Below are 25,889 nucleotides of genomic sequence, written 5' to 3'. Positions count from 1 at the left end.
ACCCTTTCGCACCTCATACTTTTACACATTCTTGCACGGTTTCTTCTAGGCAAAAGATGAAATAACGTTTGGTTTGGTATGTTTTGTTTTGTTCTTTTTTTTTTGTGAGTGTTTGCTGAACACCCCGCAACAGCTATGAGAGGTAGACTCTCTTACGTAGGCATGGTAAGATCCATAGGCAAATAGGAGAAAATAGTTGGGCAAGCAATGTATTGTATTACTCTACCCATTAGTAGCTCGATTTATGTGTTGTTGTTTTTTTTTGTCAGTATTACGAAAGTACTTCGCGTTACGTTCTCCCGCACGATTATTCCTCGGTAAATGCTTTCGTTTCTTTAATGCACAAAATATTGGCCCAACTAATGGGGGAGAAAACAGGCGAAAACACACTGTACACGATAGCAACGTATCACGTCTTGAGTAGTGGCGATTCCATAACAGTTTCTTTTTGATTGAGTATGCGAGCGCCCGAAGCGATTGTTACGGTAGTTGAGTAAAAATTCTTCCACTAGAAACAACGTAAAACAAAACACAGATATGTCCCTTCTCCGTTCACGAAAGCGAAGACGAATCAGCGGGAAATGGTTCTTTTGCACTCGTAGCAGTTAAATGGTAAGTAGGTATGGTAATAGTATTTATAGCAAAGTTTCGTAACTAGATATATGCGACCCTGTCCCCCAACCGGTTCAATGTACTGTAACGTATCGTACGGATCCACCAAAAATAGAGCAACATGTGTTAAATGGGAAGGGGAATTAAACATTATCAATAATCAACTGATTCTATCCTCCTCTCAACAAGTATCCCCTATGCTCGGTAGTCTAAGAAAAAAAACTAATGGATAAAGCATTGTGTTGGCGAAAAATTCACGTACGTGTGTTAGTAGATCAAATGGTAAGAAACTGGACAAACGTTTTGTGGCGCCATTTACGGTAATGCTGCCCACAAACAACAATGTTGGTTGTGTGTCACCGCATCCTGCCGTCATTTACTATTCCTTACGATTAGTTCCGTCCGCTGCTCTAGCATAGATTCCCTTTACTTATAACAATGGGTTTTTTTTTTGTTTGGTTTTCCTTCTTTAAAGTCTCGTTGCGTTTCGAGCGAAAGAAAGCAAAAAAGTTCACGATTAATAGTTGTGTAAACGTGGATTCGTGTGCACAAAATGGGAAATAAGTGATTTTCCGGTCTTCCCACCAATCCTTTCCCATATTCTATAAATTGATCCGGTTGTTTAGTTGTGTATGTGTGTGTGTGTGAGTGTGTTTTTCGCTTTGTTTTACCTTATTCGCGTTTGTTGGTAGTTCATTTTTTTGTTGATTTTTTTACTAAAGTACAGTTTGGTACAATGAACAAAAACTACGAAACCAACAACCGGGAAATAAATCGCAAATCCACCACTTTTGGTGAGGTCTTTCTTCGTTTAAGCTATATAGGAGTTGTACTGATCCCTTCGATAGCACAGAATAAAATCTATCATACCTAAACTTCATTCATTTTTAACAAATTTTTTCACCAAAAATTGTGCTACATCCATTGCTTCATACACACACATACCCGATTAAGTTACATGATCACGAAAGTATAGCTATAATGAGTAACAAGACTATGGTATAAACTGAAATAAAGAAAGATAACATAATGATAAATTTAAAACACTTCACTAAATGGCATTAGAACATGTCGTATAACAGTTTGTTCACAGTATAACAGTTTAGTTCGGTCGAAGGAATCACGTTCACATAATAAAAGTTTGTGGTGAACAACACGAAACTTGAATTAACAACTAATACGCACCGATGCTAATTTGATGTAACACCCAGAGAATGAACAGAGTTGTAGCTGGAATTCTCTCCAACACGCACGACGTATAACAGAACCATAATTATATTCCACCTGTGTGGACCGACTTCCTGCATTTCTCATTGAATATTGTGCCCGGTTGTTGATTAATCGCGTTTTTTTTTTGTTGCTAGTTGCTGTGTTCCTGTATATGAATGCGAACGTACTCGCCGCTCTTCGCACAATCCGGAGTTGGTTCATCACTATCCGACTATTAAATAAAGCTACACCTACGTTTTATACCGTCGTCAAACGATTGGACACAAACGAAATGGGAACGCATGGAAAAATACGTTCACGACGCGTCTCAGAGGTAAGCGAATAGGCCACCGGCAGCGCATCGCAGCACTATGCACTGTCCAAACACTAGCAGGGCAAGCAGTAAAGCAACGTTGTACCTGGGTATGCTACCGTCCCCACAGAGCTCGATCACACTTTCCTGCAGGGTCGGAGAATAAAATATGTTAATATGTAACCGAGCGAAAATAGTAAGTCGGATGTGTTGCGCCACTTACGTTTGCATGTTTGTTGATGCAGGTAAGTGGTCTTCGCCTGGGGAGCGGATCGCTACGGGCCTTGTGGCAAGCGAGTGAAGCATTGTAATCGTGCTCCACCGGCCATGTCGACAGCTGTGGCACATGGGTAGGCAGTGGGCAGAGTGTGTCCAACACTAGCAGCAGTAGATTGCTGGACGGTATCGGCAGCACCACGTACGGTCTGGAAATAAAAGATGAACACATTGCCTTCTAGGACTAAAACAAAAAAGCAATCCCGAGTCCTTACCGTTCGCACTGGTGTGCCTCCTTCGTGTACACCGACGGATCAACGTCCATGTTGAGCTCGTACAGGGTGATCACATGATCGCACGGCTCTGGACGGGTACGGTTAATCAGTACCTTGTTGAACTCTGGTTCCTTGTAGCGATTCAACGTCGGATCATCGAGATCGCCCAGCTCCGGCACCACATCGTATGCTCCAGTATCATATACTGCAAAAATAAAATCCAATCACAACATTGCATACATTTAGGCGTTAAGTTTTTCCAGCGACACACGATACTTACTTTCGTCGTACGCTTGGGCCACACTAAGCAACAACTGCATCACCACCCACACCAGATACGAAAGCGTATTCGTAAGAATCCACCAGATCAATCGTAGCGGTGTCTGCAGTACCGTGGCCAGATTGATCGACCCCTTCGGCATGAAGCAAACCGCCTGATAGTCGTACACGGTGACATTGCGAAAGATGCTATCGTCCAGCAGACGCTGCATGAAGGCGGGCTTCACCTCGCCGAAGAATGCGCCCGTCTCCTGCAGCTGCTCGCTGATCACCACGAACCCATTGTTGTCGATCACGTAGCACTGATAGTCACCGGTGAAGCAGGTCTTCTCGCACCGCGGATCGCCGTGTCCGCACTGGCTGGTGATGTTTTTGAACAGCGTGTACAGGGCGGAATGGTGAAACTGGAAGCCGACCACCGCAACCGGCGCCTCGCGCGTCCCGTCCGTGTGGAAAATGGCGTGACTGGCCGTGACGAGTGTGTCGTTCCGGTTGCCCGCATCGAACGGTACCGAGTAGACGAAGTTGTTGCGATCGCTATCGTCCTTACCGTTCTCACCGTCCGCACCCTTTCGGTTGCGATTGCTGTAGTACAGCTCTACCGCACGCTTGTACCACACCTCATCGATTGCACGATTGTGCATTTCACTAAAGTCGGGCCTAGAAACAATTGCCAGAAGTACAAACACATTCGTGAGCGGATATTGGGAGCGGTGAAGATGAGTGTTGATGCTCTTACTCGGCTTGTTTAGATTCGTCCGCACCGGTGGCATATTCCTGCCATCGTGTTAAGCCCGAGTGAGTGGCCAAAAAGGAAACGGTGATGCCGAAGCGTTGCTTGAACTCGTTTCTGAGGAATGAAACACAAAGAATGCATTAGTGTGAGGTAAATATGTGAGACATTCAATGATTTCCCAAGACGGAAAAGTGTCTTCTTTCTTGCAGCATGTTTCATAATATTATCATTAAATTTTGGAACTCGTTGAACCGTTGAAATTCAGATTGTGATTCTTTGGATTATTATTTCCCGTACTTAATTTTCAAACGATTTTAAGTAAATTCTTTATTTCATTTATTAAATATCCTTGATAAGTGTAATAAGTTATGGTGCGTTTTCTACTGATACTAAATCACAAAATCATTTACTGAATTTGTGGGGGATGCTACGAATATTGTCGAACATTCTAATGTCCAAGGATATAAACCCGAACCCGAAACCCGATCACGGCGTAGTGATTCAAATATATGCATGACTAAATAAGAAACATCTTTGCCTCCACGATCTCGCCGTTAATTACCTTGGCAGCAAACCCATCAACACAGCAATGGGGCTTGGACTGTTCCGTTTCAAAAGTTAAATGAATGCAATTATACAAGAGAAAGGTGTGTTGCGGCAAGAGCGGATGATTAGGAAAACATGTACGAAACAAGGGAGGTTAACGTGAATTATTTGCATTTGGTTAGAGTAAGGGATATTTATTTTTATACACAACAAGTAGTTTATTCATTTACCCAACACCAATGTTACCCAGCGAGCGCGGTAGAAGTGAGCGGAAAGGAATTGCATTTTTTATACCAGTTATATGATTAATGTGTTAGTACGTGTGACAGCGCAAGAGTAAGAAATAAAATACAAGGAAAGGAAAACGGGGGAAAAAAGAATTGCAGTGTTAATATTGCGTTTATGTAGCGTTAAATTACAATGAAAGGTAAAAAAGATTCAATTAGCTAAAAACAAATTAACATAATTAACTCCTACAGGTGAGGATAAAATGCAGGGTGCATCTAGTGGAGAGTTTCCTTTGATGCCTTTTTTTTGCCCATGGCACTTATGCGAACGATAGCACAACTGGCCAATCGTTTCTACTTACCCTTTCTCGTCCTTGTTTCCACCGCTCCCGCTCACGTTCTTGGAAAACCATTCCGTTACCTTGGCGTCATACACAAGCGCTTGCATCAAACCGCGATCGCCTGCAAGATCAAAAACGAGAAACGCCCGGCATGAGCGACCAAGATCAATACACATCAAACCGGTAAAATAGTAACTAAAGCAAAACACACGGGAAACGAAATGCTATTTTTCGAGTATCTATTCGGTGATTCAGTGACTTGTAAAGGTAGAAAAAGAAAGGTCAGTGCACTTAAGGGTTGAAAAACAAATACATATGTACGATCAATAGGAAACTTATTCACAGATCAAACTTATCACTGCTGGTGTGAGATTCGTGCGCTGTGCACTAGAATGCGGATATTCAAAACACACACACACACACACAAAGGCATTTTCAAAATGGTGATGGTGCTCACGCATAATGCAAAACAAAAACATTAAAATTCAATAAGAAAAAAAAAGACATACGGACAGATTAGGGTAGAATCAGAATATACAGTTTATAGTAATGAAAAAAAAAATGGGTGATTAAACACATCTATAAGACAGGCCATTAGAGAGCCAGATCAACACGAGTCTAAAAACTGTACAAATGTGTGCCACATTCTAAAAGGGTGCCGTCGTTTGGTGCCGTAGAGATTGTGCTGCTACTACCATTCCACAAAACGGGTGTGAACGACCTCCCTAATGAAGGTAGCAACGTTATGGGCGTGAGGGGTTGTGTGCGAGAGATTAAAAAACATTGGAGGACAGTGAACAGAAATGCAACCAGGTGACCTACGGAACATTCGGAAAGGGGACTATTGGAAGTGCACTCTAGAACTGCTAAGTATGTATCGTGTGTGTCGCGTAGTTGCATGCTCAACACCAAAGACTACCGAGGGCATTCGCCTAAGAATCGATTGTGCAGCTGTTATACTGTGATTTGTTTTTTTGGCATGGTGTTAATTGTTGTTTATATAATTGTTAGTTATTTTATCTCATCCTTGAATAATTTTTAAAGCCTACATGGAGGCGCCCAGTACTTGTTCAAACGGCACCAGGCGCCTCCATTTTAAATTGAACCCACGTGGTACTCGGTCAATGTGGAGGATTTTGCTAAATTTAATTACAACTTTTACGCATATATCATAAAAAGATTCGAAATGTCCACTATAGCGTTCAGTTACATTTTTACTCAAAGTAATCGAAGGAAACTACTTTAATTATGGTTTCAACAAACCGAACGATATAACATGACAAGAATATTGGTAAACGCTCTTGCAATAAATTGGTTGATATACAGGATAATCTACGCCCAAAGGAGTGTACATGGTGGCTAGTGGAATAACAAACTGATTACACGGTACGGACTCTGAGTATACAAGGTGTGTATATGTGTTGAATGCTCGTGAATACGTGCTTTGCGATTAATGCAACGAATGAGCTGCTTTTACTCACAGTAATAATAATCCTTTTCTGGCAATTTGCCCGTTATATTAGCTGCACGGTTTAGCCATGTGGGTTGATGCGTTCAGTACAGAGAAAAGTCCCGCGTTCATTTAAAAAAAATTGTAGCATTACACAATAACGAAACCGCCCCATGTGCATGTTTGATGCAAACGTAGCAGCAGGGGCAACATTTTTTTTTAAACAAATACCACAATTATGCACAAGTGCAGCAGCAAGAGACAGCGGCACAAAGATACATCGACACAGAACCAAGAAAGAGCGATAGAAAGAGTGGTACACCGTGAACGATCAAACCACACACAAGCGGAAGGGTGTAATGTATGAGTGCATGTCCGTGTGAGTACACAATCGTATGGAAGATAGAAGATGTGAGATGGGGTGCAATACCGAACGGCACAACACACACACACACGTGAAACGTGTACGAAGAACGAGCAGAGTTGATAGAGATGCAATGTGTAACAGCGAACGGTGACATCAATCATTAGGATAAGCAAACGAGCGCATTATTAATGGTACGATATGCAGTTTACAGTGACGATCGCACGGGTTGCGGTAGAAGGTTGATGTATGGTTTTGTATATTGTTTGTTTTGTTTTTGGCGAAGGCACAACAGGCACAGAAGAATGGCACATCGAGTTTGGGTTATTTTTTGTGGTTTTTTGTTTTTGTTATTTGTTCGAGGAAACCGACGATTATGATGACGGTGATGTTGAGGTTAAGTAGGCGTCACGAGTTCAAGTTTCATGGCCCCGTGAAAACGTGAACGGAAACGTGAAGAGGTGTAGAGAAGAGAAAAGAATGGGAAAAAAGAAAGCACATTTTAATTACTCGATTTCCGGAACGCAAAACCGATACAGAAATGGATGTAATGGAGCGGAAACAACTTATGGAGATGATGCCCAAGTCGCGGGCAGCTACATTTGTAACGAACACAGATTGAGTACAAGTAAACTTGGAGGTGACATTGGAATATTTCAGTTTTGAAATATGTATAATAAAACATAATAACGTTATTCACGCAAAAATGTCACGGCATGAAATTGTGGAGCATGATGGCGAACAGAAAAACGTAAAACGGAACTAACGGACTAGTAAGGCAGAAACAGTAAACAGAGACAGCAGGAAAAAAACACAGATATGACATCGTTTTCGAACTTAATAGACGTGAGACAGAGCACGAAGAGCCTCCGTCGACTCTTCAATCACATCACTAAGCTAGGGATGCGAAATAAGGCCATTCGCGCACACTTACAGAACATGGCATGTTCGGGTGGTGGTGGTGTGCGGTTCGAGGGCCATTTCCAGCCACCGAGTTTCATGCGCTCGAGAAAATGCTTCAACTCCAGCTCCGGCGTGGCGAACGTTTCGTTCGGGTGTTCGTTCAAATATTTACAGTACACCCTGTAGAAGAAGCGTAAAGGAATGGTATTATCTCGCTGGAGTTCTTTGGACGAGTTCTGACACAAAGACACTCACCAATCGGGATGAATTTTCCAGTTGTTGCCACTGAAGAAGCTGGCCACGTTGCTGCCCTTAGCGTGAATACGGTGGATCTCGTCCTCCGTACGTATCTGCAGCCGATTGACGCCGTACGTCTCGGGATACGTAACCACCAACGTGAACGGAGTGTTCTTGATTGGTGTCCAGTAGTACTGGCGTTTGGTACGAGAAACTCGTTTCTAAAACATTTCCAAAACCATCATCATACACTTGTCTGCAATAGAGTCGATAGGTCGAAGAAATCTCCTCAAATACGTACCATTTCATCAAAGTGGTACTTCACTCGTATCCACTTGGCTCCAGTAGACTGGTTGATAATAGATTCACGCATCTGAGGAACAAAAGATAGCATTAGCTGTATTAGGTCCCTTTCGCTACTCTAGATGTTGGTTGTGAGCACTTACATTAAGCAGCATGTTATTGAACTCTCGTGGCCCTTGGTCGTCATCGGTCAACTCGACCTCGATCATGTCGACCGTGTTATAGGCTGGCTTGAGAATATCTTGAAACTGAAACAAACAAGCATTTTACACAGTTCGCAACATTTATTCACATCTCGTGACAATCAATACGTACCACTGGACGGAAGTCAGGATGTGTCAGGATGTAGCCATTGTTGGTGACAATGAAGGCGTATCCATTTACACCAAGCTTGAATATCAGGGAAGCAGAAAGGTAAAACACATTAGTAAAAACAGCGTTGGAAAAAGAAGCTATTACAACCTTACTTACCAGGTGAGGTTTAAGGTATTTTTTAATTTCCGCTATTGGCACATCGGCTCCAGCAACACCGAGTATATTGGCCACCCGCGTCTGCATGGATTCAAAACGTATATAATTTAGCATTGTCAACAAAAACATAATATTAGCGTTCAATTGTTATACTAGCGATGCTACGTTCTAGACCCTTCGGTTGTCCATATTATAGCATACTAAATTACTTATAGTAGAAAACGAATCAGATGAACGATAATGAAACTTCAACTTCATAAATAGCTATATCAAAAACTAAAAACTATATAAAACGAGCGCTAATGGGAATATGGCTTACATTAAGTGCAAACCATGTCAAAAATGTCTCAAAAACGATCTAAAGTTGAACAGTTCTAAATTAAAATTCGCAAAAAATTACTAATGATCTCAAACGGTGAGGAAAATGAACATTAGTGAGTCAGGGTTGGTGAAAAAAAAATGAGAGGAAAATATTGTGTGATAGAAGTTCAACAAAAAATCATACAACAAACTTAATTTAGCTATAAGTGACTATAATACTTGATTTTATATGAATATTATGGTTGTAACATTAAAATTAAAATTATTTAAACTAAATTAACATGAAAAAATATGCAATTTTCAAACATTTTCAATCGGAAATAATATTGATATTGGCAAAATGATACATAAAATAAAAAACAACTATTTGGTAGGTCAATGCTTACCATAAATGTACTGAACTAAAAAGTGTCAACTAGTGTATAGCTGGTGTAATACGAAAACAATCAATTTAGCAAATGTTTGACGCTTGTTGTTTGAGCGTCGTTATTGCCCCGGTACAGGGTACAGAGTGGGTGGGATAAGTAAACTCATTCCAATAGTGTTCCTCTAGCAAACTGTGAAACTTTGTAAACACGTACTCACGTACACATACACACACACAAACACAAATATATAATTGAAACGCAGCACACAGGTATGAGTGGGACACAAGATCACTGTAAACTACCCAAACGTTATAATATTAAACGAAACCTATCTATAAAGTTGCTTGCACATGAACGTCCCCACTAGGTGGTTAATGTTTAGTACAAAACTTTTAGAACATTACGGTTTTATTTTTGCACAACTGCGGGATTTACTCTATACTCATGGATTTAGTCAATAAAACTCCATCAACCGGTTAAACCTGCAACTAAATGTTTGCTGTTGTTTACATGTAGAGCTATCGCTATTTGTGAAAAAAATCAACGTGAAACACACTAGCAATTACACTAATGCTAAACGTTCGTTGCAACTGCAACGTTCGCTGGCCAGTACGGTAAACGGTTAAGATGTAGATTAAAATAATTACTCTCGATACGGTCTCGTTACGTTCCTAGTTCAAAACTGCTTTCAAACAACGCTCTAGGGGTTTTTTTTTTGGTTAGTGTGTAAGTAGTAACAAGGGATGAACTTCAACGCAACTATACGGTTTGGATCTGCATACTGCCAACTGGTAAACTCGCAACGTATCGATACACAATTCGGCAAGTCTCTAGGTTGCTCGCACGATACAGTGAACTATGTACGTGTCTAAGAACTCCTAACGGTATGTACCTCTCGAGTGATCGTCACCCAGTATGCTTCGTTCATCAGTATGTCTTCGGTGATGTTCTTAATATCAGTTGTACGCAATCCACGGCGAGGTTAGAGGTTTAACGTTCAGTTTTGTAAGTACATATATATACACATTTTTGACCCACAAAAAGCATTGTATAGCGTAACATTGCAGTTGGAGATTGGTCGTCGAATAAGAGCAGGAGGAATAGAATCATTAAGAAGCTTCATTAAGGAAATAAAATAATCGAAAATAACCGAAAATAATGCAAAACTCAAAGAAGCACGAACAAGGCAATCAAAATTCGCTTAACTGTAACGAAATGCTTAGAAAATCATTGTTTAATAATAACAGGAATATTTCGTATCGTATAAAATCGAAACGTGAATGGTGGATGAAATAGGAATGGTTTTAGAGGTGAATTACAAAAAAGTCTTAGAAAAATGTGGAAGAATTTGTTTCACAGGCATCGGCCAAAAGAAAGGAAGACAAGATGATGTGCGTTGTGTGGGTAGAATTTACCTTTCCATGTTTGCAGTTGACATTAAGTTATCCTGCAATGAATCCTTATAAATTGTTTAACAGCCTGTACTACACTTACCGCGTTCTCACGCCTATCGAACACCGGTACCGAGACGGTAGTCATGAAATTGTACTTCTGATTGTTCGAGTACGGATCTTGATTCTAAAATGATAGCAAATTAAACGAAAGAAAGATATAATAAAGATATGACATGATATACTGTGTGAATACGAAAGAGAATAAGTTTCTGATAATTAACTATCAGTTTATCTGCTGGTTAGCCATTTTGAAACCAGCAGACATTTGTAATATTTGCTTAATTTTGTATTAATACGAAAAACACGTAATAGACGTTATCTTTTCGCTTCCCACCATAAGGACAACAAAACTTCAAGATTATTCATGTCAATGTGTTCCCATTTTGCTGAACTAATCCACCACAACAGCTAACATTCGCATAACAATCGCTCCAGATCATTATATTACACAACTTTAGTACTACAATAAGAAAAATTGCCAAAGTTATCTCTCAAAGACCTGCCTTTTTCGAGTTGATAATTTAAAGTATTGATGAAAATTAATAATTAAGCAATATTTACCATGCGTTGCTTCATAATCATTCGTCGATGTTGTTCCTCCGGCGAATAGAATAACACCCGGTTTTTCCGATAGTCGATGAAGCGTTCTTTCTGCTCTGCTCGTTCCTTAATTTCCCACAACCAATCGGTCATTTTGGGATCCTACAAAACATTATAAGCGAAACGAACTGATTGCACACTTGATCCTATTCCACATCAATTATCGTAGACTCACTTCTACATCCGCATATATCTCCGACCAGACGACCGGATGTTCACGCTTGTTCAGCACCAACGGTCGCGCTATGACCGGTATGTAATTCAACACCTCTTCCCTCACTTCCGCCATCGTGCTGAGATGGACGTAGTACCCTTGATTCCGGCAGGCCATTTCCTTGATCTCCTTCACATCCGCCACCTCGCGCCCGATCAGATAGGTGAACACGCGCACCGGTATGAACGGTAGCTCCTTCCAGTTAAACTGCTCGAACACCTCGTCGAAGCTGTATGGAACACCATCCGAGACCAACATGATCGCTTGGTTGCACCGGGCCCCATTACGGGTCTCCCGGAACTGTTCCAGCAGCTCGAACGCCCTCGTGAGGGCGGCTGAAACGTTAGCGATCTCATTGGTGTCTATGTTGTCCATACCGAGCTTCAGCTCGCGAATGTTGCCCATGTTCGCCTGCACGAGCGTATCGCGAAAGCACGGCACCACTTCCGCCACCTCTTCCGAGAAGGTGAAAATGTTGACGTAGTCGTTCGGTCCGAGCGTGTCGAGGATGTTCGAGACGACGTGTTTGGCAATGTCCTTCCGTTGGCCGGTCATTGAGCCGGAGCTGTCGACCAGAATCAGCATATCCTTCGGGCTGTTGGCCGCCTCGATATACCACGAGCGCAACCGACAGTCGTACAGATCGACCGGATCCTGCTCCCACTTGGTCGCCGGGAACTGGCGCAGGAAACCGCTCGAGCTGCCAAAGTACTGCCACGTCAGGGTGGGATCACCGATGTAGTTGTTGTAGAAGATGGAATCCAGCGCTTCCGACCATTTGATCGCCTTGATCACCTCGGTCGCCCGGTCGTACACGTTCGTCGGCACGTGCACCGAGCTGACCGTCGTGTTGACGGCCTCGTTGAAGAAATGTCGCTTCTTCGTGAGTACGATCTCTTTTGGCGGTATCGGTGTGGTAATGTCTGCCGGATCCTCGTCGATCATCGGGATCGGTGTGGTAATTATTTCGCCCGGTTCAATCATCTGCTTCGCATTGTAGTACTGGAAGCTTTGGTTGACCGGCTCCTCGTCGAACGATATGGCAGTGTTTTCCGCCGTATCCATGATGCGCTACGGGACAGATAAGAAGTGAATAAGTCAATCTGTTTTGCATATGAAATAGTGTAATATATATTAAGAATATTATAAACGAATTTGAATATACAAAAAATTATATTAAATGTTGTGCCGATAGGCATCTATCTCCGACTGACGAAGGCTATGCTCCAATGAACATCAACCACATCGCATGCGATTTAGAAGCAACAATTAAAAATAATTAACGTTATTGTACTAATGGACATAGTTAACCCTCGATACCATTGCTTGAAGTTATGTTTATTATCATACTCTGTTAAACTCAATTAAACATCTCCTCATCCTCGCTTCCTCGGTCGAATGTTTAGCTGCACCACAATACAAAGCACTTGCCGATTCTTCTGTCTACCGGTGATGGTAATCTCCCAAAAGGTGCTTCCCACCCCTGGAAGATATTTGCTCGCCTCATCGTCCACAAGTTGCTCGGTCACATTGTAAACACCCTGCCGGAACGGACATTTCGGTTGCGGATTGATCGTACTGTAGTACTTCCCATACGTTGCCTCCTTCGATGTAAGCCAACTGCAAAAATCACTGTGACCGAGTTGACTTAAAAACAACCGACAACTGGCCGGTTCCTGCAGATCGCTACATTGCTTCACCGATAACTCCACCGCCCATCCGTTGGGAAAATCTTCCCGAAAGATGATTTCACCGGCAATGGTCGAGTGCGTACGATTGCGTGCGCCAATACGCATATCGGGCAGGAAGATGGGTAGATCCTCCTGCCCAACGCACTGTCCGATCCGTTTCGGCACTACTCTTCTCGAAATTAACCCGTTCAGAATGGAACCACCGTTAAACAACCCCCGGTCCGTTGTGACCGGATGGGCCACAAGCCAAATGTAAACGAGGAAATGATATGTCCACAAGTATCGCTGCATGCTGGTCGGTCCGGTGAATGATCGAACAGCCTACTGGAAGGTCACTGACAAACCTGCGTCTGCTCAAGAAGTCAAGCGTAAAGTGTGTGGTAAATGCGCCTGTTACTATGCAATTAGCTGGCATTTTGGACTATTATAATGCTTGCTCAGTCATTTTTCCTGATAACGGGTTCATTTTTGTAAATTGTACAAAATTTTATATAATTATCATTTTATTGTTGGGCAACAAGAATAATCTCGATATTATCCATTACCAAAAATAATGGAGGATAACGCGCAAATGACATGTGTAGTTTAAAAATAAATATAAAATCGGCATTTATACACAATATGTGCATCCAAGATTCAAGTTCAAAATCCAAATTATCCAATAACGATATCAATTTACTTTATACATTCCATCCCTCAGTAAAAGGGCGATTACTAGTTCCATCACGTAAATATACCCACGGTCTGCGCTATTGCAGCTAGGCAGCCTTCTGCATTTGATTGTCGAGAATCGAAATTCTGGCATTCAGCAAATTAAAATCGATATCGACAGACTTTTGCGAGCAGAATCTGCTCTTTGTTTTAGACTATTTCAACAATAATTGACATTCACTTCTTACCTTCACGGCGCTCACTTTCGCATCCATCATGTACTTGAGATCCTTGGCCATCTCTTCGACAATTTTTTGTCCATTTTTGCTAACTACTTGTGCTTGTTTAAAACTCTGTACGTGTGCGATGGGGGGTAAAAATGGAAACAGAAACATTGTTAGTACCATTAGTGTCACATTCGTGCCTGCTTAGACGTAAGCGATGGTAAGGGGATGAATTTAGGGACACCCTTCCGGTGTCCGGTGTGTTCTCCGCACGAGAAGCACGTGCGCGTACGTCCGGACCATCCCGTACGGTACACCGCCGACACTACTACACCATCAAGTGGGAGCTAGACGGACCAAAAATCAATACCACCGTGAGGTGTCAGATTTTGTTGATTCACCACATTCCGTCCCACTCTGGCGCATCCCATCATTGGGGCGCATCATTACGATTACTTAGGAAGTGGTGTAGTGGTTTATTTTTAACGACAGAGCACACCAATGCATCCCCTTCCTTCGCGGGAATTCGCCTTTATCCACCAACAGCTGATAGGCTGGATACGTGAGTGCATACCTCTTCGACTTCCTTTCTTCTAGTTATAAAATCGCCCAAATGCCACAGTTCACCGCCGAGTTTGGCCGCCCATGCCTGGACACTGAAAGTACGGAAAGAGCAGTGACGCATAATGGGTCGAATGATTGGCATTCGCTCCTTGTGCACCTGCAGCTACTTACACGTTGTACTTGATTGTTGTCGTTGGCTCATCCGCACTACGGGTAATGGAGATGGCGAAGAATAGTAGAAACGTGAACGCTAGTATGCCACAGCTACTTCGCCCGCCTATGTACAACATCGTCGCTGGATCGACCAGATATCGGATGTGCCGTACAGCCTCGCACTACCACGACCCACCGACCAACCTTTGTGTGGGTTGTCTCCGCTGGGTGGCGTTGTTACTCACTCCCTGCTGGCACGGATTTCGAAGGTGCACGGTATCTTTTGGTGCTGCTACAGCGAAGGTAGTACGCTTAAGAGCCCTCAGACAGGATACGCTGGCAATGGGGACATCTCATTCGGGGGGTTGTGAGTGACCAGAACAGCGGACGACAGCACGCACAGTGCCAACGAACAAGAACTTATGAAGTAATTTTCCAGCGAACTACACACACACACGCACACACACAGAAACGTGTGCGCACTTGCTAGGTTGGGGGGATCGTGATGGGTAGGGTTGGGGAAAACGCGGGAGCTGTGTTGGAAAAATGAAATTGTGCACACTTTTCCGCACGAAACCACAAATCACAAGCGCTAGCTAATAAAAGCTCCCTAGCTACGTTTACACAAAGGACTTTTTGTGTGTTTTCACACCACACTGGCACACACACACAGACACAGACACTTTCTGCACTGAATTTTTCTTCGTCGCAAGCTTTTCCTTTCCTTTTTCCAACCCTTCCCGCCCAGCCCGTTGCTTCTTTGCCACCCGTCACTGCGTGCCTTTCGTTTGCAAACGCACTGGCGAACGAAAAGTGTAACGAAAAAACAGAAAATTCCCGCTACCACGACGGCAAACTCGACCCTATCGCACTGGCACGTACCGTCCGCAAGCGATTCCGCACTGTTTGACCATCGTACGCATTCACTTTGCAGCCGAAAATTGCACCCCGTTCATCGATGGCAGGGAAAAGCCAACCCGTACAGCAGCAAACTTCAACAATGGCGTCCATCTTTTTTTTCTCAGCAACCCTCTCCGTTTTTCCGACGGTGCGCGCTCTCGCTCTCTCTCTCTCTCACGTTGTGACAGTTTTGACAGTTCCTGCAAGGTACGGCAGCTGCTACGATGGTGAGCAGTAAAAATGAAGTTTCTCGATTCTCGGTCGGTCCTGCGCAGTAGTGAATGCGAGAAGTGCTTTTCCCGCACCGGGGGGGGGGAGGTTTTGCGCTCGGTGTGCTGGAAGCCACTGGGCCACGTGGGCGGATGGCACGGGGTGGTAAACAATCAACATGTGTGACAGCTTGCGCGGACGGAAAAAGGCGCGCTCGTGCCAAACGGAACCAGGAAACATCAACATCAACCGAGCACACGTGCGTTTTGCGGATGACAACAACCGTTACCGTTTGCTTCTGCGTGGTAAGTGTGGGTGAACAATTGGGTTGTGGGGAGCTGGACGGTCTTGCTGGAGGTAGTGGCGATTTGTTTACATTCCTTTCCGTGGTGCCAGTAGGACCTGCGCGATTGAATTCGGGTTAGTAGGGATACGGAACGGTACCGACCGAATGACTGAAAGGGATTTTCTGCCACCACCATGGAAAAACCACCCCAAAACTGGGGACGGTTGACCCGCTGGGTGGTAGCCAAACGGGCGAAACTTGTTGCTACCAGCGCTCGATAAACTGCTCGATTTGAGAACTGACATTTCCTGGTTCCACATATTCGATGCCTCTTAAAACACTTCAAATTTACAACGTTTTGAGTGGAGAAAACTTACAAATTTTCCAGTGCAATTTCATGTTTCGGCAATAGTCTAGTAGTCAGCGAAACATACACTGGCAAAAAGGAATACACAAACCTGTTGGAAACATCGCACCGTTTCCTGGCACGGCGTGTGGCACCGTACAAAATGCCCGTTGCGGTCCGTTTGGTGGAGTTTGCCGCCGTACTTACCCTCTTTCTGTTCGTGACCAGTGCCGGCTTTTTGTTGTACTGTTTGGAAAAAATCATTGTTTCAACATTGCTGCTTTCCGAGGTAAAAACCCCGTCACGTGCACATTTGCCTGTGGACAAATCATTTTCCTATCACTCCTTCCGTCCATTTGCAGCCACTGATCGAACTGTTGCTGCTGATAATGATGGGCTTCCAGTGCTTCTTTCTATGGTGTGCGGGAAAATTGTACACGGTGGTGGATTACCTTTCCGGTTACGATTTGTTTGCGCCGAACATTTTGAAATGAAACTCCCCTTCGACATGATACACACGAAATTTACTGTGCAATAAAATTTGTTTTATTAAAAGCCAATTTCTGGTTCGCTCATTGTTCGGGTAGGATTTCGGTCAGTGCTGCTTGCGATATTTGTTTCACACTCTCCGTTATTAATGTAGCGAAGGATTCATTGCGAATAAACTGTAGATAACAGTGCATGGTTAAATAGGAAATTGTACATTTTAAGCTATAACATACCTACCAGTAACCCAACTATAACCACCGTTGGCCAAAATAGTAGCGACAAAATACGGAGGGCCATGCTCATGACGAGGTAGAAAAGTGTTAAACCGCAGACGAATATCAGAGCCGAGTATAGATCGACCGATTGTAGCCATTCGGAGAGGTAGGCTGTGTCGAACACGTCCGAAACATGGCTCTGAAAAGGATGTTCTCATTAGATTCCTTATCCAAACGTGAAAAGTGCTGCGAAAACTTACCCAAAATGCACTTTCCTCCATTTTAAATTTTAATCACTTCTTGTAGATGGTACTGAAGATCTAATTGATTTCGCTGTAGTTAATGGAACAATGCCTACTTTACTGCAGAAAATCAGGTAGGCTTCACATCAGTGAAAACTTCTGAGCATTTTTCGAAACGATGCAAAGCGGGCGGTAAACAAATGCTAAAGGGACCATTTTACTGCAAGAATTGCATACTTGTAGGCGTTATTGCAATGCAGTTAGTATACCTTCTCTAGCGAGGCAATTTATCTAAAGAGTATTTATAAACACAAGAATAATATAGAAATCAGTGCCCAGCGAATAGATACTGATTCGGCAGTGCATGACTGAGACGGGATCGGATCTAGATTTAAATCTCTGACAATAGAAATACCGGAAATTATAGTCACATATAACCAAGCTTGTTAAACCGAATTCGGGAAGAGTTTGGATCCAAATTTCAAAATGATGTGGCTAGATAGGGGAGGAAGAGCAATCATTAGCTCACTCCGATTATTTTCTGATCTGCTGATTATCAAGTACTTTTGTTTCATTTGTTTGTTTTCTGTGGATTTTCTTCAGATTTTAAGTTACAGATATCTTTCTCAAATTTTCTATTGGAGTTCCAGAGTTTCACAATGTTCTGTGACATTTAAAATAGTTTAAATTAAGTTTTTCTCTGGTTTTATAACTGTTTTACATGCTTTTTGGATGATAAATTATTCTCATAAAAAACCAGAAAATATCCTTCCGTTCTTTAACACTTTTCAATCCGAAATTTTCTCAATTTTACAATTAATTTTCCAATACTAAAGGTTTCTAACACGATTCAAGGATTGCGATTACTTGAAGGAGACATTACTTTTTAATTCAGATACGTTTTTATTGAAGGAATCATATCGAATCAATTGCAGGCATCGCGTTAATTTAAATGAATAATTTCATTTATATTCAAACCGTAACATCATACCGCGATAGCCTCCATCTTTATCCTGCTCCGTTTCGGTTATTGGCTTTTTTCGGTCTCACATTCAGCTGCATTACGATGCAGAACATTAACCGTTCCTTTACGCGACCCGTCATTCGCACCTCCCAAAACGTGCTTCCCGAGCCTGGTAAATATCTGGAAAAAAAGTAATGTGCAACGTAAATACCACCAAACCGCAGTACAACACTAAAACACCCACTTGACCAAACCGTCATCTACCAGCGTTCTACCCATCACGTACGTCCCGTTGAAAAAAGGGCATTTGAGCGGCGGTTGGAAGTTTTGCAGATATTCGTTATACATCGTACCAGATGCTTGCAGCAGCGCACAGCCGTCCGTGTTGACGATGTTGCTCAGAAATGGCCGGCAATTGACCGTGGTCCGTATATCATCACACTGCTTGACAGCCACCGACAGCCGATACGCTGGTATGTTCTCCCGGAACTGTACCTCACCGCTGACAACGTAGTTGGTGCGATTGTGTGCCGTAATGCGCATATCCGGTACGTACACGGGCAGATTTTTCTTCCCCACACACTGGCCGACTCGTGTGACGAAAAGTTTTTTCCGCCCGACCGACCCCAGTGGACTGCCCGGCTTCAGAATGGAGAAGATGTCCTGGGACCCATCGATTGGGGTTAACAGCGTGGCCACGCACAGGCACAGTAGCGCACGGAGCACCAGACACGTGCGTTTGGCCATGACGATGGCCGTGATACAAATGAGCCAAATCGGACCACCCTTTGGTGTGCTTTAAGCACTCAATTTAACCGTGCTGTTTAATTGGCTTGTTTATCTCTGATCTTCGCACTAACGAGGGTGGGCTCTACTTAAATATGGAGTTGTGTAATTATGTGGCGCATTGCCGAAATTATGTTGCTTCCGAGCACAGCGACACTGTTCACGGTGGTAGTAGTCGGCATACCGCTCAGTCAGCAGTACTTCTACAATGGCATCAAGTCCGGACTGGAGCCCGATCTCAAGCATTCCCTCTTCCTCGATCGCATCGGTCAGTGTCGTTGGCAGCGCGATCTGGCAATGTTTCTCACCGATATGCGGATCGTTCAGCGGAACCACACGCACTACGTGATGAGCGGTGTACTGCGGATTCGGCGTAACATCACCGAACCAATTGGGGCAACCGTATCGATCAAAATTTGTCAGAATGCAACCCAATGCAGACCGTTCGTCGATCCTCCGGTACACGTTGGAGATGTGTGCAAGTTTCTTCAAGTGCAGCGTAACAGCTCGTTGGGGGTTGTTTTGGGACGGAGTATACCACCTCTGGAGTGCCCCTTTGCCAAGGGACTCTATCGAATCAACGATGCATTGGTGGACTACAAACCGTTCCGGTAGCAACAAATACCAAACCAATCGTTTGACTTTTTTATGAAAATGTTTCTTTTGCAGGTACTTTTCGCCGCATGTTAGCAAACTTTGGAGAATCGATTTCGTGGGCGAGAGCAACCGTACGCGAGTGTTCTGTGTGCGAATCGAGCTGTATGTCTACAGCTGGGAAGATATGCTACCGAGGTACTAAGAGGTCATGTTTGAAGGAGAATAATCCGGTAATTGAAAGGTGAAATAAACACATCAAAAGAGGATATCCAATCTTTCGTGATATAGTTGAACTCGTCCGAAAGATCTTCCTTCCGGAAAGTGTGAATTGAAACATTCTATGAAGTCTTCTATTCTATAAACACACTGATTGCTCTCCTCCAAACATGTACGTGTATTTAATCGTGTCAGGCTTCATACATGCGTCTTCACTATATGCAGTAGGTCGAAAATTAAAATTAACACAATATGCAGCTCATATCGATTCTACTAAACTTACGTCTCTAATGTTGGTTTAAAAACTTTGCACACACTGTAGCAGCAGATCACGCAACTTCAACCGTAAACTCTGCTTTCCACCGCACACAATCTCGGTGCTTTTCTCGCTCACCTTGATGACCGTATCCTCGGACGGTAGAACGAGCGTCACCTCTTCAGCACTGCCCTGCTCCACCTTCAGATCCGTAAAACCGTCCTGAGCCAGCTTTTTCAGCAGCAGGTTAATGTCCAGCGTTCCCCACTCGTAGCGCACGGTTCGCAGCTGACTGTACGGTTGCGGTGGTCCGGTAGGTTTCGATTTGTGTTCCTCGGCAAGTTCCTCCTTGGTCGGTTCGAGTGGTAGCAGATCGTGTATGTTGTCCTTTACCTGCAGCACACCGGTAACGGTTGAAACGGTGACACCGGGTTGCACCTCCTGCGGTACTATTGCCTTAGCCATTTTTGGGTTAAGGTATACGCGGCCACGCTTTCGCTTCAGTGGTAGCTTGATCACCTCGCCCCGCTTAAACTTTATGATCATCTTGTCCGGTATTGGATCAATCACGAGATCCAACTTCTGTGGTGCTATGGCCGGTGGTTGGGTGTAATTTTCCGGTATTACCAGCACACCTGGTTTCAGTTCCTTTATCAGCTTGTTTGCCTGCTGAAAGTTTAGAGACGTTTCTATTGGACAGTAGACGGTCTTGATGGCCAACGGTTGGTACGGTGCGAGCGCTTGCATATGTGGAAAGTCCGGTTCCGTGAAGATGATAGTATGCAGCGGATTCGAGCCCCACAGTTCTACAAAATGCACCGCATCGCCGAACCGCAGGCTCGGATGGCCACAAAACACCACACACGGCTGTCGAAACTCGGTGCTAAAACCCTCCGAGTCGATGTGCTTAAAGTGCTTCAGCTTTGCATTTTTTACCAGGCTCGCGTGTGGAAACGGTTCATCCGGAATGTACACTTTGTTCTGCTTGGACGTAGAGAGCCATTCGGCCAAGATGTTCGAGTAAGCCAGCGAGCTATCCGCGACGGGCGAGATGAAAAACATCGGTATTTGCGTGAAGCCTTGATTATCCAGACTGACCGAAAGACACTCGAACAAATCGTACACAACGCCGGACGGATAGCATGGTATCAGCACCGATCCACCATTCCTTAGCGTCATCATCACGTTCATACACAACTCGCCCAACATTGCATCCGGATTGACGTGCGGTGCCTGTGTCAGCCCTGTCATAATTACCACATCCGAGTACTTCAGCGCTGTCTGATTGATAGGGCGCGGATGTGTGGTAAGCGTAGACGAACCACTGATGTAGGAAATTTTCTCCTGTCCCGACACGATCGTCCAGTTGCTCGATCCAAGACAAAACCCGGAGCTAATCGGTGTTACCTGCAGTGCACCGAATATGTCCAGCTTCTGATCGTACCCAGTCATCCGCACACGTGCCAGACTCCTATTGACCGCATCCATGCTAAATAGGTGTCGCCAGTTCTTTGGTTTAAAGACATCGTTTAACGGAACCGGCAACTGATGCTGAATCTCTTTCCAAATTCTAGCGGTGGTTTCTTTCGGCGATGCCTCGATATATTCAACCAACTCTTCGAGGAAAAATCGACCAATCTGTAGTGTCGGTTCGGTGGCGTAAACCGTCCCACAGAAGCCCGTTCCTTCGGTAATGTACGGCAGCGCAAGCATGTTCGTGTAGTTCGAGATCAGAATGACGTCAATTTCGGAGAAATCGATCAGCTTTTCCAAAGGTGGCACAAACTCCGGAGCAGAATTGACGAACGCACAGCCACAGCATTCTTTTATTTCCTGTCGAAGGGAGGGAATGTCAACAACAGAACGCCACAGTGCAGGCTCCAGTACATACCCCATCTTCCAGCTGTATATCGGAGTCTCGACAGTTCCAGTTAGGTAAACACTGAAACTTGGGACTTTGAACTAGCGGCAACGGTAGAAAATTCAACACCGAATTTATCGACAGTCCACAATCCAGCATTATCATCAGTCCCTTGTAGCTGAGCACATAGCACGGTTTTGCCGGATCACCACTCAGCGCGTACTGTAAACCGATGCACAAACATGCAAGAAACGTTCATTGGCACCATTCTTCAATTTCTACAATTTATACACTTACCAATTTCATCTTAAATGATGAGAAAATTAAATTTTTAACGCAACAATTATATACGTGAGCTAGATTTTGTTTATGCCGGCCGACGTCATGTAAACAAACAGCTGTCAACAACAACATCGGCATCCAAGGTGCGTATTGCTGAGGTGGGATAAACATCAAAGACATCAGCTAACAGCTAATTGTGCATCAGCTAACTGTATAACAAGCGAATATAACAGAAGGTATTCAAAAACTGGAGAAATATGGTTAATTTAAATTGTATCAATTATTATTCATGATATTTCATGAAGAATATTAAAGTTATAACCGTTTTTAAAATAAGTATTGCAAGAGCAGTTGCAGTTTAGTCAAGTTTAGTAAAATATAACGTTCTAATCTGGATATACATCAGCAGAACATGTGCTTTTGGAAATTTCCATAAAAGACCACGTGATGAGCTAATTGTTGAATTATTCTAAAGAGGTTCCTCTTTTGTACATACTTGTAGTTTTAGATCATGAGTTTCTGAGATAACATATTGAATTAACCAACTTCTTCAAAATACAATTGATTAGAAAATACATTACTTAGTTTACGAAATTGTATTAAGCCAATTAAATCTCATTACAGCTTAAATTTGGTTATGCTCCAACACATATTGTAACATTTTTCATTGAAAGTTCATATGAAATTTGAAAAAACTACTCACAAGCATGCATTTCCGATAAGGTAACATAACAAAACGCAACAAATCACGCACTCACTAATTGCTCATAAAGTGGAGCACATTTTATTAAACTTTCTCGTGCACGAAACACGTTCCCTTATTAAATAGCAACACATGCTCGGGATTGGATCATTTAATTGAGCAACTAGCTTGTAATAAGATGCTTTACTGGTGCAGTGCCGCCAAATGGACAAATGGTCGTGCGTCATCGATACGTGTGCGTCACAGCAAAACCAATCACAGTCCCGCATGGTCACTGCAGAGATAGCTTTGCAAATCGCAAATCGAACGCACCATGTAAGATCTCCGGCTTAATGTTATTGTTAATTAAAGTGACCTGCAAATAAGGGTCTTCACCTGTCCACTTTTTCCACGCCCTTTGCCGTACCTCGCGTGCCACATTCCGTTTGCTCGGTTCCTACCGTGCAGCACCTGTCCTGGTGGGCTATCGGAAGCGTATGATCCTGAAATCCAAGCTCGTTCCATTATCAGCCAAAGGTATGCCAGTTTGCTGCGCTTATTGTACACAATCGGAACTGACTAATTGCTGTGCTCCGAGTCTGTGAGCGCGTGCGTTTGCCCGTGATAAGAAAAGCGAAAGTGTGTACCGCGCAGCCCTCGACGAAAAATCCCACAATCGGATTCGCAGGCGGACTCTGCTACTAAAGCGCGTGATGTTGATCACTACCCTGCAGCTTATCGTTTTGAGCCTCCGGTCGGTGTGGCCGTACTTTGTACCGTGCACGCTAGAATACCCCCAATATCTACATCAAACCGGTCTCTGAAACGGCGTACCGAGCCCTAGGGGCTCGACACGCAGCGCACTGCGGCGTTGGTCGACCTACTCCTCAGCCAACGTCTGCAGTACGGTGAAGTAGGATGCGGCACTTCGGATTATCTGTGCGAAATCAGTTAAAATCGATAAGCGGGTCGCTTGTTTACCGTGCGGAGGCGTGGCATTGATGCCATCCGGCCTTGACGTCACGGGAACGAGGATCGATCCTTACCGTGGAGAATGTTTCGAGCGACATCGCGGAAAAGCTCCAGGCACGCATATCTATCTGCCGCTGGCTGTACAGCAACAGGATATGATGCGAGCTCTTGAACCGGCCCTCGCAAAGTTCCCACTGTACGTCATACACCGATAAAGGTAGCTCGGTGCTCTTGGAATAGTGAACAAGAAACAAAGTGAATGCAAACAATAACACCAACGGTAAAAAATGGCAAAGGCAAAGGCAATGCAGAACAGATCAGGAATTGGAGCACACTGTTCCCATTCTGTCCACATTGACCTGATTTCGGCTGATCATGCCATCACCACCGGCCGAAAGTGGAATGTGAGAAAGATCATCTTGAAGAGAAGTGAAGGAAAACAAACCTACCGTACCTCGTTCTGGAGCCGCTGGCCGTACCAGCAGAACTGGAACAGCTGGTAGATAGCCGCTATCAGGTAGAGCACCATCAGCATCGTTTGTGAATCGCCCTCGTCCTTCCGGTGGTGCGCGTAAATACGGAACAAATTGAACGAAGATAATAATAAACCGTAAATTATCATCGTTCGAGCTGGACGGACTCATCACCGAGCTCGTGACACTAACCGCATGCATACTGGCCGCAAACGCAATAACACAGATGATCGAGGTGCTGGTGAACAGTTGCACCAGCAGTAGTGGCGAAAATATTTCGTTAATCCGCTCAATCAACCTGTGGAGCTTACACTGATAACGATTAGCCACCGGCCCTACCCAAAGTGTGGAAGATTAGTGCTGCTTGGGCGGCTACTTAACTGCATCGTTCGCATGTGGTGCAATATGCATTCGCGCTGAAAGAAAGCTCTCTCCGCGTGGGTGAGTTTCGGGTTCGCCGTTTCGTGCATCAAATCTCTCAACAAACGCATTAACGACGCTGCGTACAGTACCATCACGACGTACAACCCATCGAACGCAACGACCCCGGCCCAGGTCGTGAAACCGGACAAGGATTCCGAACAGAACAGCAACTCAAACAGCGGCGAGTGACGTTTAATTGGCTCCAGAAACGGATAATACGTGTTGTAAACTAGAACAGTAGGTACATCTGTTATACTCCTGTGAGGGAAGATTACCGCGTAACTCACGAATCGCGTACCGAAGCTCCTGTTGTACGCATTGCCCTGGAACTGATTGTACAGATTGCTGCAGGCAGGTATGATCGAATAGTTGGAGGCCACCAGTCCAACCACCAGCGTATAGAAGCGCAAGTTCAGCTGCACTTCCTTCCACTGTCCCAACAGAAGTTTGTGGATACGGGCAAAGACGGAGCCTCTGTCAGCTGTAACACACACACACAACGCATACAAAACCCCACGGGATATGAGTCACAAGATCGTACCGTCGTTGTGATACACATGGGATCAACTTACTGTTGCGCAAAAACCTTATCTTCTTGAGAAAGGTGGCATCTTCCAGTGTTTGCCAAAGCTGCCTAATCTCGTTCTCATAGGCATGCATACGCATCACCTTGATGCCGGTTGTGGTGATACTGACAAAGCTACAGAGACCCTGTTCGAATGAGGTTTGCAATAAGATCAAGAGCAAGTTAAGTGCAAGCAAGTTAGCAAGAGCATTCTATCCTTACCTGAACAACCAAGCTCAAATTGCCTAAATTCCGGAAGAAGAACTCCGTCTGCAGGTAGGTGTTGAGCCAATGCATCAGTAGCATAAAGTAGTACAACCGTCTGTACCAAGGCATGCTCATTAAAACGTACTGGCCAGGCCATACACCCATCGTAGTAGCCATCACTCGCAACCAGTACGA

At 44.0% G+C, this 25,889-nt stretch overlaps 4 protein-coding genes across 5 annotated transcripts; 1 reads left to right on the top strand and 3 right to left on the bottom strand.

Annotated features, from left to right (window-relative positions):
- Window positions 1–1,983: 1,983 nt before the first annotated feature.
- Window positions 1,984–14,859, bottom strand: LOC128302131 (voltage-dependent calcium channel subunit alpha-2/delta-3). The gene is made up of 21 exons (XM_053038871.1): window positions 14,741–14,859; window positions 14,580–14,661; window positions 14,030–14,134; window positions 11,401–12,510; window positions 11,187–11,327; window positions 10,666–10,749; window positions 10,064–10,120; window positions 8,483–8,563; window positions 8,327–8,401; window positions 8,155–8,259; window positions 8,010–8,081; window positions 7,727–7,929; window positions 7,503–7,651; window positions 6,236–6,277; window positions 4,776–4,875; window positions 4,203–4,241; window positions 3,644–3,754; window positions 2,906–3,564; window positions 2,626–2,830; window positions 2,358–2,559; window positions 1,984–2,281 (listed from the first exon to the last, which is right to left on the bottom strand). Exons 1-21 carry the CDS (start codon window positions 14,857–14,859, stop codon window positions 2,150–2,152), a joined length of 3,873 nt encoding a protein of 1,290 aa, XP_052894831.1. The 3' UTR covers window positions 1,984–2,149.
- A 3,559-nt stretch (window positions 14,860–18,418) lies between these two features.
- LOC128303036 (uncharacterized) lies at window positions 18,419–19,121 on the bottom strand. Its single transcript, XM_053039888.1, has 2 exons — window positions 18,619–19,121; window positions 18,419–18,554 (listed from the first exon to the last, which is right to left on the bottom strand). Exons 1-2 carry the CDS (start codon window positions 19,119–19,121, stop codon window positions 18,419–18,421), a joined length of 639 nt encoding a protein of 212 aa, XP_052895848.1.
- Window positions 19,122–19,271: 150 nt separating this feature from the next.
- Window positions 19,272–19,959, top strand: LOC128305170 (uncharacterized). The gene is made up of 2 exons (XM_053042496.1): window positions 19,272–19,771; window positions 19,830–19,959. The coding sequence occupies exons 1-2, from the start codon at window positions 19,272–19,274 to the stop codon at window positions 19,957–19,959; spliced, it is 630 nt and encodes a 209-aa protein (XP_052898456.1).
- Window positions 19,960–20,140: 181 nt separating this feature from the next.
- LOC128303353 (integrator complex subunit 9) lies at window positions 20,141–24,696 on the bottom strand. Of its 2 annotated transcripts, none has more exons than XM_053040282.1 (3): window positions 24,688–24,696; window positions 22,121–22,312; window positions 20,141–22,062 (listed from the first exon to the last, which is right to left on the bottom strand). In XM_053040282.1, the coding sequence occupies exons 1-3, from the start codon at window positions 24,694–24,696 to the stop codon at window positions 20,272–20,274; spliced, it is 1,992 nt and encodes a 663-aa protein (XP_052896242.1). In that variant the 3' UTR covers window positions 20,141–20,271. The 2 variants fall into 2 exon arrangements, with proteins under 2 accessions (XP_052896242.1, XP_052896241.1); XM_053040281.1 differs by lacking the exon at window positions 24,688–24,696 and adding an exon at window positions 22,388–22,460.
- Window positions 24,697–25,889: the final 1,193 nt, after the last annotated feature.

The sequence above is a fragment of the Anopheles moucheti genome, chromosome 3 (assembly GCF_943734755.1).
Source record: "Anopheles moucheti chromosome 3, idAnoMoucSN_F20_07, whole genome shotgun sequence".
Classification (NCBI taxonomy): Eukaryota; Metazoa; Arthropoda; class Insecta; order Diptera; family Culicidae; genus Anopheles; species Anopheles moucheti.
The sequence above is the reverse complement of the archived record's forward strand: the minus strand, read 5'-3'. Positions and strand labels throughout refer to the sequence as shown.